Source organism: Chionomys nivalis, chromosome 13, assembly GCF_950005125.1.
Source record: "Chionomys nivalis chromosome 13, mChiNiv1.1, whole genome shotgun sequence".
NCBI lineage: Eukaryota > Metazoa > Chordata > Mammalia > Rodentia > Cricetidae > Chionomys > Chionomys nivalis.
Genome location: NC_080098.1, coordinates 26898143 through 26911284, shown reverse-complemented (window position 1 = coordinate 26911284; position 13142 = coordinate 26898143). Strand labels below are relative to the sequence as shown.

General features: G+C 46.0%; 1 protein-coding gene across 1 annotated transcript in view; it reads right to left on the bottom strand.

Annotated features, from left to right (window-relative positions):
- The window catches only part of Il15ra (interleukin 15 receptor subunit alpha), a 31357-nt gene extending 19178 nt beyond the window's left edge, over positions 1–12179 (bottom strand). The window contains exons 1-2 of the mRNA XM_057788026.1: positions 12067–12179; positions 9585–10021 (exon numbers count right to left, since the gene is read on the bottom strand). Of these exons, the coding sequence (XP_057644009.1) occupies positions 9585–10021; positions 12067–12179 (550 nt within the window). The remainder of the gene's footprint in view (positions 1–9584; positions 10022–12066) is intronic.
- Between the last annotated feature and the right edge of the window lie 963 nt (positions 12180–13142).

Sequence of the window (13142 nt, the reverse complement as noted above, 5' to 3'; positions counted from 1 at the left end):
TCTAGTTGTGGTTTCCGTAATGCTGGCTTGCCACCCCCTTTTCTTATCAACCACTTCTTCACACCTTTAGAGTTCCTTCTTCCATGACCAGGGTCCAGTGCTGATCCTTCCACTCGTTCTGTATTTGGTATTTTACCTGTAGCTTTCTTCCCCAGGGCAAGCTCCCCTCTGCCACATGGAATGGCTGCTCCGCCATTTTCTGCCTCTTGTCACCTCGGGTCCTTTTTGGCAGTGCTGCTTAGGAGTTATGTGTCTTAGGCTCACCTGAAGGGCTTGTTCAAACAAGCTGGCTCCAACCCGGAGCTACAGAGCTGGTGGGTCAGAGGCAGAGCCCAGGAGTCTGTACTTCAAGTGTCAGATGGTACAGGTCCTGGAGGTCCAGGACCCATACTTTGGGAACTGCTGCTCTGTCTACAAGTGCAGCAGAGCAGATGGGCACTTGGTTTACAACCCAGTGGTGTGAACAGCAGCCAGCTCATACCATTTTCAGACCATGACATTGATTAAAAATATACATTTATACTGTATGTGTGTGTGTGTGTGCGCGTGCTCGCACGCGTGTGTTGCACTCATACCACAGGACCCACGTGGAGAGTCAGTTGTCTCTTTCTACGAAGTGGGTGCTGAGAGGGGCGTCATCAGGTGTGGCAGCAAGTGCCTTTATCCACTGATCCATCTCAATGGCTGTGCTTTTAAGTGGGTCTTTCTCTCACTTCAATCTCTAAAATATACACCCTAGTGTGTGTGTGTGTGTGTGTGTGTGAGAGAGAGAGAGAGAGAGAGAGAGAGAGAAGCTTGTCAATTCCATGTTTAACTCAATGTTTCCGAACGTTTAAATCTGCATCTGTGGTACTCTGTTATACGCTGCATTGCTCGGAAAGTCCTTAGGGATGGAGTAATGATGTGGGGTGGGAAGGAACAATCATAAACCCAATTCAAAGAACCTTAAGAACAGTTGGCAGCTGATCAGAATGGACAGTTCAGTGACAAATACGAGGCCTGATCTTTGGTAAAATATTCCCTCCTTCTGAGAAAGCCTAAACTATGCTTGGACCTTTGGACCTCTGGGAGAGCTATTACATAATTTGTGGATGAACAGTCTCTAGCCATAGATTGGTATCTCCAGGGACTTGAGAGGTCCCCAGGGATGAATGCCAGAGAAAAGGCATCTAGCTGAACTACCCCTTCTCTTATTTGCCTCAAGTCTGCTTCGTAATGTCATTATCTTGTCTTGGGCTATGAGATCACATAGTCTTGTTTTCCTCTCCAGAGAACGGGCAGGCCCTGCCATGGGTCATTCTGAAGCCTTGGGGGCAGAGGAGTCTAAGAACCCATGCCTTGCACAGGACATTTCCTGCCTTTGCAATCACAGAGGTAACGGATTTGGCATGGAACACCCTTTTCCCAAAGGCTGATACTGCTGTAAGTTCTGCTTGGTCCTTCCTCACATCTGGAGCCTTTCTGCTCCTGGAACATGGTGTACAGAGTGTGGTGAATGAACCAGATGGACACAGCTGGGATTGATAGACATTGTTGTCTAATTGCAACTGCTGAAAAAGGGCAGTCATGAAAACGTTCAAGGATGAGCTAGATGAGTAAGGGACAAGCAGGGCCAGGGGTCCCATCTGGTCAACAAGGACCAGTGCATTTTCCAGTTGTTCCTGTGAGAAGACTCGGTCACTGTGGCCCCGCAGAACAAGCTCATTGCTGGCAAGTGGGGCATCTCCTCCCGCTGTGAGAACCTTCTGAAGACCTGCCCGATGTGCTGGGAGTTTTAAAAAAAGTGCTTGGACCTGAAAAGACGGCTCAGTGTTTAAGAGAAAATACTGCTGAGCTTAGTTCCCAGCACCCACATCAGCTCACGACTACGTGTACCTCCAGCGCCAGAGGATCCGTCGCATCCTCGGGCCCCCTTGGGTACCTACACAGTACACGGCAGCCACTCACACGGACATATGCATGCACAAAAATAAAAAATAAATCTTTAAAAAGGTAAAGAACTGAGTGAGTGACGGAAACAGAACAGCTACTAGAAAGAGGAGTGAATGCGGAGTGAGTCTGCTCATCAAAGTCTGATGACGCTCCAGCATTCTTTCCTCTGCCCCCGTTATGGCCTGTGTTACACCCTCTATTAAAGCCGGGTATGGTGATGCATGCCTGTGATGCCAGCACTCAGGAGGTAGAAAGAGGAGAGCCAGAAATTCAAGGGCACCCTCAGCTACATAGCCATTTGGAAGGTAGCCTGGGCTACTACATGAGACCGTCTCAATTTTTTCCCCCAAGAGCTCACTACTGTAGTTTCCTGAGTAGGTGCTATTTATTTCTCAGTATATCCCTCCCTAAGTCTAAACCGACATTTCCAACCCTTCTTTTTTGCTAAAAAGATTTTTTCATTTATTTGTTTTTTATTGTGATATATATCTGCATTCATGCCATGGCATTTGTGTGGTCAGAGGACAGCCTGCAGAAATCAGTTCTGTCCTTCCATCGCATGGGCCCTCGGGATCAAAATCAGGTGAGCTTTGTCACCTCGACCTTTAACCTCACACATGTATCTTTAGCGGGGTTTTCCCCCCACTCAGCACAGGTAGCTATCCAATGATATTTTCATAGGATCCTGGGACAGGACCACGTGTGTGCTTGTGTGTGCCCCCACCTGTTACTCTATTGCTTCCGACATGTCATTCCCTCCTTATAACAAGCTTTGAACCGTGTTCCTGTGTGTAAATCTTTGTCAATTACTTTCAAAGCGGGCTCTTCGATTCAGTGCCTTTTTACTGAATTGTGGAGTCAGCACACCGGTTTCCTGCAGCAATCCCCACTGCAAGGCTGTTAGAACTGTAGGTCAGCTCAGGGAACAACTGATCGCTAAGGAACGCCGAGTCTTCCCGAACTCAAACGCAGCAACTGCCCTTATTTTAGACTTTTGTGATTCCTTAACATATTTTTTTTTATTGATTTTTACTGGGCTCTACATTTTTCTCTGCTCCCCTCCCTGCCTCTCCCCTCCAACCCTCTCCCAAGGTCCCCATGCTCCCAATTTACTCAGGAGATCTTGTAAGACTTTTGTAATTTCTATAAAAAGTGTTTTATAGTACTTTAAAATTTCTAGTGTGTGTGTGTGTGTGTGTGTGTGTGTGTGAAGTCAGAGAACAAGATGCAGGAGTTCTTCCCTTCCACTGTGGGAATTTTGAGAGTCAAAGGTCATCCATCAGACTTAGCACCAAGCACCTCTCCCAGATGAGCGATCTCACCTTGAGCTTTCAGCATGGTAGCCTTGTGCATCCTTTGTCAGATGTACTAAGGGATTAATTCTTAAAAGATATTTTTAATTTATTCTTTGTTAATTTCTTGCATGTATATAATGTTTTGATAGCTGGGCGGTAGTGGCGCACGCCTTTAATCCCAGCACTCAGGAGGCAGAGGCAGGCGGATCTCTGTGAGTTCGAGGCCAGCCTGGTCTAGAAGAGCTAGTTCCAGGACAGAAACCAAAAGCTATGGAGAAACCCTGTCTCGAAAATCAAAAATAAATAAATAAATAAATAATGTTTTGATAATCTGTTCCCCAATTTCCCCCCTTATCTCCGTCATACCCCCTCCATCTCCTTTTCTTTCCAACAAGGCTTCCTTTCATGTCCATGTCTTTCTAAGGTTCATACTGGGCTGGGTACTTTGATGTCAGCTCGACACAAGCTAGAGTCCTCTGAGAGGAGGGGTCTCAGTTGAGAAGATGCCTCCACAAGATTAGGCTGGAGGCAAGACTGTAGGGCATTTTCTTAATTAATGATTGATGGGGGTGGGGCCCAGCCCACTGTGGGTGGTGCCGTCCCTGGTTTGGTGGTCCTGGGTTCCATAAGAAAGCAGGTAGAACAAGCCATGAAGAGCACACCAGTAAGCAGCACCCGTCCATGGCCTCCGCATCAGTTCCTGCCTCAAGACTCCTGCCCTGCTTGAGATTTGGTCCTGATTTCCTTTGATAATGAACTATGATATGGAAGCGTAAGTTGAATAAATCCTTTCCTCCCCATCCAGCTTGCTTTTTGGTCATGGTATCTCATCACAGCAATAGTAACACTAACTAAGACATACATATTTTTTTAAAAAAAAGTATGTGTTTTATTATTATTATTATGTGTCTGGTGTTTTGCTTGCTTGAATGTCTGCTCACCACATGCAAGCCCAGTGCCTGCTGGGACAGAGAGGGTGCCGAATACCCTGGAACTGGAGTTACAGTGGTTGTGAACCTGAGTCTTCTGGAAGAGCAGCCTGTGCTTTATCTGCTGGGCCATGACACAGAGGTTTGTATAGGTACCTGCATGGACACGGGTGTGGGGTTCTTTCCTGGAGAATGGACAGCCTACCAGTGGCCGTGCCAGTGAAGAGAAGTCAGTCTTTGTCCCCTGGGGGCCATTAGCTACTGACTACTCAGCTTCAGGCGGGCCTCATGGGTTCTGGAGTTAGTATTTTTGATACCAAAGAAAATAACATATTTAAATTTTTATTTCTTAGTGTTTTTTTGCTAGCATTTTTCATGTTTATTTACAAAACTATATTAATTGCAAATATGTATATTGTGCCGTCTCTCTGAAGTCACTCACCTTAATAACATTCTATAGGTCCTGTGCGATTTCCTCTGGACATAATCAGGCCATGACTTACTTGAACTATTTCATAATTCTATTTTATCTCCTTTATTGTCTTACTAATTAAATAGTTATTGCATTATATTTTTAATTAGTTTTTTATTGATTGGGGTTTAGTTTTGGACGTGATCTCACTATGTAGCCCAAGCTATCCTAGAACTATCTATGTGGCCCAGCCTTCCCTCAGACTCCCAGCAATTATCCTCCTCAGTCTTGCAATTGCTGAGATTACAATCATGAACTACTGTACCCAGTTTCGTTATTGCTTTATTTTAGAGGTTCATTTAGGATATCAATGTTTATCTCTGAGTGATATTATATTACCTCACACAAAGAGCATAAGAACCTTAAACAAGGCCAGAGAGATGGCTCAGACAGTAGAAACTCTTGATGTCCAAGTGTGAAGATCTGAGTTTAAATCCTCTGTCCTCAAGTAGAAAAGTTAGATGTGATTGTGCATGTGCTGGGGATGGGATCTCTGCTAGCCTAGCTCCAGGCTCAGTGAGAGACCCCATCACAAAGGAATAAGGCACAGTTATAGAATAGGACATTAAATGCTCCCCTTTAGTGAACACATGCACACTACATCCTCTTTCCCACCCCCAGAAAGCCTTAAAGATTATTGTCCATATATCATTCCCAGCCTTTGTGTTATCGTCATTGCACGTTTTGATTTTCCATAACCAATGAATTATTACTTTTTCATTGAACAACAAAATTATCCTTTACCAACCATCAGTTGAAAGAGGGCTTTAATGCTAATCATTTCTGGGTATTTGTATCAAGCGTGCTTTGCATTATCTACTTTGTCTTTTTTTTTTTTCCTGAAAAGGGAAGTCTATCTTGGGTCTTTCCTGGTGAATGGTCCTCAGAGATAAACCCAGGAATAGCTGACATTTGAATGCATAAAAATATCAAAATGCTGCAGCAAACCCAAACAGCTAAACAGCCACGTGGCGGTGAGTTATTTAATTTACAAAGCTGGATGGTCTCGCAATTGCATTAGAAGCAATATATTTTAATGTAATGATAACTTTTCACTTCCTTCAGCCTTAATTACATATTTAATACTACAATGATACTACAATCCCCACCAATATATATCTTATATATCCAATGTCAACCATACCATACTGAACTTGATGGGTCTTGTCTGGTCTTGGAGGCTAAGCAGGGTCAAGTCTGGTTGGTACTTGGATGGGAGACATCCAATATAAGCAAGTCTCATCTTGTCTGTTGGATCATAAGCTTCATGAAGATGGTACATGTATTTCACAGTTCCCTGGAACTCCTTTCCCACTTCTAAACCCCGTTTACGGTAGGTATTTAAGTTGATAACTCATGAATACTTACAGTGGATGAAGTTATGGAACCCGGAGCTAACTTACAGTTGTGCTACTTTCAAAGTTCTCACACAGTCAGTCCTAAAGATTATTTGCATGAAGCAAAGGACTACACCTCTTTCTGGTTCCCAGAACCTGTGGATCAGGCTTCTTTATCAAGTTGGTTTGCAGAGTCTAAGATGGGCAAGAAGCCCTGACCTACTCTTGTATCTGGAGTTCAAGAGTTGTCAGGTAAGCTTGTGTCTTCCATCCTTTATGTGGGGTCAGAATCCGTCACAGCATTTCCTTCCCCTTAGTCCTGTGACAGGCATGGAGGCACCACAAAATGAAAGCATGGCTCTTGCCCTCTGGAAGCTGACTCTGAATCAGACATGCCCAAACAGTCAGGGCATCTAGGCTTCCAGTAACCTATTTTTCTTCCTGTCTGAAGTGCCAGCCAACCCAGCATACTTCCTCATGGTGCAATAAGTACAGGCTGTACTCAGCTCATTGCCCCAAACTCATCCGCTCTTCGTTCCTCCATTTCATTTAACTAGGTTTCCTATTCCCCTTCGAGGGTTAGAAGACAGGATGGCTACCAGTTGTAGATCGAACAACAGGAAAAGAACAGTTTGGACTCAAGAGGAAGTCACTTGCTCCAGTCTCATAGATACCACTCTCTTTCAGGATTTCTTCACCGCACACCGAACTATTGCAGGAACCCCAGTCTCACTTGCAGCCTCCAGGCTCTCACTACAGTTTGTTCCCACCCTCTTAGAGCACCTGTCCTCCACAGACCCCACAGTCCCCTGCTCAAAAGAGTATCAAGTCTTTCAAGGAGAAAGGCATCCACGAACATCTACCACCATATGTGATGAATGGCACCAAAGTGATTCCTAGAACACATTCGAAGGAAGGGAATCACCAAAGCCAGGCCTGCTTTGTGGTGCATGACTTTAATCCCAGCACTTGGGAGGCGGATCTCTGGCAAGGCTGGCCTGGTCTACTTGGAGAGTTCTAGGCCAGCCAGTGCTACACAGTAATACCCTGTCTCAAGGAAAGGAGAAGAGGAAGAAAAAGAGAATATAGTATTTCTCAACATCTTACCTCTTAGATATTGCTATTTTTGAGCTTTTAGAGACCATTACCCATGCTGAGGCAACCTAAATACCCAACAATCAGGAGGCAACTGAAGCTCGATCGTATCTTTAACAATGAATAATTGTTTAACTGGGTATGGTTGCTCACACCTTCCTGCAATCCCAGCACCTGGATGCCGAGACAGGAGTGTAATGAGTCATTCCTCACCTTCCGCCTTGCTTGAGTCTCTCTCTCTCTCTCTCTCTCTCTCTCTCTCTCTCTCTCTCTCTCCTTGTTTTCCCACCTCTGACCTTCTGGGATTCTGCCTTCTGCCATCCCTGCCTCTCCTCCCACCATCTTGCTCATATGAGTTCAGGCCCTCCAATCTGGGTGTCAAGTGTTTTTACCCACTAAGCCATCTCCTCAGTGGTTACCCTTCTATTTATTTTTAGTTTTGGATCTTGCCATATAACACAGATTGTCCTTGAACTAGAGATCCTTCTGCCTCAGAGTGCTGGGATTATAAGCAAGCATTCTCCACCAGATTTGGTGGGAATTTACTGTTGATTCAAATTAAAACATGAATGAAGACTCAGAATAATTAGTGAGCTACAGAAGCCACATAAGAAAGAGTGCATGCAGTATAATTCCATTTACATAAAATTCTAGAAAGTGCAACAAATCTACAGGAAAAAGACAAGACATTGCACAGTGGGGCAGGAGATAAGGATTGTGAGGACATAGGGAACTTGGCAGTAACGACCATGTCCCTGTGTTGATTATGGTGACGGTTTCAAGAGTGTACACTTTTATCTTGATACTTAGCAAGCTGTATAATTTAAATATATGCGGTTTATGGTCAGTTATGACCCAATATGGCTATTCTTAAAACCAAGATTCAGGTGCCAGCTTATGGCAAAAGCGTCCTAAGGTCAAAGAGCAAGGCCGTGTGTAGCACCTGAGCCTTCCTCAGGCAACAGGGAGGTGCTTCCTCTAGACTGAGCCAGGCTAAGCAAGACTAAAACTACATTCACTTTCAGACTGAAATAGCTGCAGGCTATTTCTGGCCATTCAGGATCACTCCTTTCTATCCAGTTCAAGGGAATTTACCAACAAAACCCAGCTTTACAGATGGAGGGTGGGGACTAGAATAATAGCCTTGGGAAAATGAAACCCCATAACACCCCTACAGAGCCAGCCCCAGGAGCAAGTGTGAGAGGAATGGTTATGACGGAGTCCCAAGGAGACTGGATTGGATGCCCCAACCAAGAAGTCTCGCTTTAAAACACCCTTGGGGATAAGTAGTTGCTAACTCACTGGGAAGTCCATGGATGACCTTCAGTGAGTCCTCACCGCCCCCCCCCCAAGTCAGGAGCACATTTTGCAAGTGTGTGCTTTCACGTACATTTCTGTACAGAGAGTCCATAGATTTTTATCAGACTCTTGAGAATTTCATGATTATAAGAAGATGAAGCGTCCCGGGATGGGACATGACTAGATCCATCTGTTCTTTCTCTTTCCTTCAAGACTTACAGGAACAAAACTAGGGTCTCACTCCTTCCCGATGAGATTAGATTTAGGCGACACGTTCTGGAACACCCCCTCTTTCCTGGGAGCACAGTCTGCTCGCCTCTCCAACCATCCCAAGCTTTCTGCACACTTGAGAACTGGGAGTTGTTTCCCAGAGTTCAGATATGCAACCTGCCCCACACATTTTCTTCCACCCCCACCGCAGTCCTTTGCCCGGTGCCTTTCATCTAATTTACTTTGACCTGAAAATCGTTAGGTTTTCCTCGAGCCCCTCCTGGAACTCCACACATAGGCGCGACACCCCACAGCAGCGCGTGTGGGCTGGCAGAGACACTCTCACACATGTCTCCAAGTTCCAAGCTCTCGCCGAGCTTGTCAGACCTGCTCTCCTCCCTAAGTCTCCGAAACGTCAGTGGGGTCGCTCAACTCCTTTGAACAAGCGACTCGTCAGCCAGCCTGGAGCAAGACAAGGGGCTCTCTCTTTTTTTCCGCTCTCCGCGGCTGCCTCCACGTGTCCTGAACCCCACAACCCCCACGCCCCTCCGCGAGCCTCTCCAGCTGGACTTGAGTCCTGTGAAGTCGTGACCCCCACGGGTCAAGTTCAGCCGGGTGTTCAGGTCCCCCTCTGTTTGGACTCAAGACGCTCCCTACCCGGTGTCACCCGCAGCGGGAGCAGCAGCAGCAGCAGTAGCAGCAACACCTGGAGGGCGTGGACTCCACAGCCCGAGAGCTGCCGCGAAGTCATGGCCGATTGTCCCTCGCAGTGCCCCACCGGGACTCAAGGTTGGGGTCTCTGGGAGGTAGCGAGCTCAGCTCCGGGACCAGCCGGCAGCCAGGAGCATTCGCTTTCGCTTTTGCTTTAGCCCCCGGGGTTGCAAAGAGGTGCGAAGTGGTGACAGATCTGTGACTCAGCATCCCCACCCCTGCTTTGGAAGAAGCCCCGGCGGCCGGCAGTGACACCCCCTCCTCAGGAAGGCTGCTCCTGTCCCCCGCAGCGCGGGGCCCTCACCTGGACAAGCCGGCGACCTTCCTTTTCGCTCCTTAATGTTGTCTTCACTGCACCGGCAAATTCCTTCTGGTCTGCTCTGCAGCTTTTTGAGCACACCTAACTTCAACCTTGTCCACTTGTCACTTGCCCTGGCTGCTGGTCCTCTGTTATTCGGATTATAACTTTCAGAAGTCAATCTCCAGGTAGCCCTGAGACTGACTGTCCGCGCTCTGCGTCCTTGGGCGACTGCGAAGGTGTCGCCCCAGTGCGGCGGTTCTGGGCAGACGGTGAATTTTACACCCAGGTCACTTTCTGGTGCCCTATGGCCCCAAGAAAGGAGCACAGTCCTGGCTACCTGCCTTGTGGCGCTGGCAATGACGAACGCCTGCCCAGGCCCAGGGCACTTTGCCTTATTCCGGCTGCACCATTCCAACTCAAGAATATGCCAAGTGTTTGAGCTGGGAGAAGAAGCGTAGAAGGAAAGGGAGGAGGAAAGGGGGTAGGAAAAGAAGGAGAAGGAGGAGGAGGAAAGGGGAAGGGAGACGAATAGGGAGGTGGAAGAAATGTGTAGAGAATAAGGAAGAGGGAGGAGGAGGGGAGAGGAGAAGGAGAAAGGAAGGCAAGTTGTCATATTTCTATTTCACACTTAATTTCTTTAGGCAATAGACAACTTTTCAGAGACTAAAAAAACCTCGTGTGTGTGTGTGTGTGTGTGTGCGCGCGCGCGCGCGCTCGTGCACTCACAACTTTCTTGGAATTTGAAGTCAAGCCCCATGCTGTGGAGGTCCGGATCAGGCCCTGGGAAAACACGTGGGAGAGCAGCTCAGTCAGAAATGCCCCTATCTAGATGTAGATGTGATGTCAGGGAGACAGACACACCCGAGTTTTAGTCCGCAGGTCCCTAAATAAAATCTGACACCATCTGAGACAATCGAAAGAATGCATGTAAATTTTGTTTGGAAAAAAATGTAGTGATGTGTGATTGAAGTAACCCACCTTCTAGGCATGATAGGAAAAGGTGAACACTCTATACCTGCTCCCTCTCCCTTAAAAAGTTTTAAGGTTGGCACAGTAAGTATGAAATAAGTTCAATAAAAATTCAGAAAGAGGATCAGAAACCACACCTTCCAATCTCTCTCTGTTTTTTTTTTTTTTTGGTTTTTCGAGACAGGGTTTCTCTGTAGCTTTGGAGCCTGTCCTGGAACTCCATTGTAGACCAGGTTGGCCTCGAACTCACAGAGATCCGCCTGCCTCTGCCTCCCAAGTGCTGGGATTAAAGGCATGCGCCACCACCGCCCGGCTTCCGTTCTCTTATAACCAATGAAAGAGCCAGAGAGTTGGCTCGGTGCTTAAGAGTATTGGAATCTTCCAGAGGACCTGAGTTCAGTTCCCACACCCACACAGAGCTTGTCACTATCCGTCTCAGGGCATCCAGCTCTCTCTCCTGGCCCCCCAGGCCTTGTATACACAAGGTGCACAGATGTACATATAGTCAAAACACTCATACACATAAAATAAAATGAAAGAATTTAAGTATAATGAATGCTGGCATTTGTGTGCTTCAAACTTACAAACACTTCTTTTATGATGGGCATTTTCAAATATCAAAAGCAAGAAGTAGCCAGGCATGGTGGTATGCACACCTGGAGTCCCAGCACATGAGAGGTGGAGGCAGGATCAGAAGCCAGCCTTATCACACAGCAACTTCACTGCCAGCTTGGGTGGTCACATGAGAGTCTGTTAGTGATGGGGGGGACAGGAACATAGCATTCTAGTGTCACCCTCAGCAACCTGATCAGTATCCTTAATCTTTTAGAACCAACCTGCGATCTGCGGCTTCAGTGCAGAGAAGAGTGCCACGCGCGGGCAATATGGTACAGAGTTCAAAGCTTCCAAAGAGGGTTCAAAGAAAGAGGTGCTCAGAAAGGTAAAAAGCTCACCCCAGAACATAGGTGTGGGATTCTTTAAGAGGGAGCTGTCTTTACAGTAGCCACACAGGGAATTTTGTTGGATGTTGAAGCTTTTTTCTTCAAAGAGAAGCAGAGGAACCTATTGAAAAGTAGAGGTTTAGATTATAGAAAGGCAGGAGACCTTGGCTACACAAAGCCAACAGTCTTCCTGAGATTCTGCCACCATGTCCAGGGGGAGGAACGAGACCGGACCCCAGGTCACACACACTCATGCTTTAAGCCAGGTTCACTGCTCCTTTAATATAAAATATCTAACATGAAAGGAATGATATTTCTATGTTGGCAACGTTTACAGAAAATATCAGTTGTGTTGGAATTTATGTTTCTTAGATGGTAAAAGCTTTAACCAGTGAGGAGCTCCTTCTTCTTCTTATGGTCCCCTAATTTTCTTTTGTCTTTCTAGCCTGTCTCTCAAGCCTCTTTCTAAAAAAAAAAACTAAAAGCCAAATCAAAACAAAAATGCAGAGGGTGTAGTTCAGTTGGATGAGCGCTTGCCTAGCATGGATGGGTCCCTGAGTTTCTGTCCTCCATACTGCATAAACCTGGCATGGTGGCACATGCTTACAGTCTTAGCATTGGGGACAGGCGGTGGGAGAATCAGGAGTTCAAGGTCCTCTTCAGCTTTGAGGATGGTCAGCTTCAACATTGAGAGTTGGAGGCTAGCCTGGGTTTCATGAGACAAAACAAAACAAGCAGAGTGGGCTGGAGAGATGGCTCAGAGGGTAAGAGCACTGACTGCTCTTCCAGAGGTCCCGAGTTCGATTCCCAGCAACCACATGGTGGCTCACAACCATCTGTAATGAGACCTGGTGCCTTCCTTGCCAGCAGTACATTGTATGCTTAATAAATAAATAAATCAAAAAAAAAAAACAAGCAGAGTGCCATAATTAAACCCTCCCACTCGTCACCCATACAGATGGTGGCCACAGGAAGTCTACGATTTCTTTTCTTTAAAATTATTTATTATGTATACAGTATCCTGTCTGTGTGCATACATGAAGGCCAGAAGAGGGCACCAGATCTCATTGTGAATGGTTATGAGCCACCATATAGTTGCTGGAAATTGAACTTAGGCGTCCTAGAAGATAAGTCAGTGCTCTTAACCGCTGAGTCATCTCTCCAGCCCCAGAAGTCTACTATTTCATCCCAGAAGGAGCAATCCCTCTATTTGAGGCCAACCTGGATGTCATTTCATTCCTCCCTAAATATGTAAGCAAGCAAGTGTGTAGGAATGAAAAAGTAAAATGAAAAATTAACAATATTTCTTAGTATTATCAAGTACATTCAGGTTTTATTGAATGGATGAGAAAAAAATATAATCACTCTGAGCTGAGTGTAGAGGTACATGCCTATAATTCTAGCACTTGGGGATGGGGGCAGGAGAATCCAGAGTTCACAGCCTCAGCTATGTAGTGAGTTTGAGGCCAAACGTGGGATACATGAGATCCTATCATGCAAAAAGACTTCTTTCTATAGTCTATGAATATTATTTCCTATAATAGGAATATCATTTCCTATTATTGTTTTCAGAATTTTGTGATACTTGTGGAATATGAATTCAGAGGAGACACAACACAGTATAGAAATCAGGCAGAATTATTATAGAACA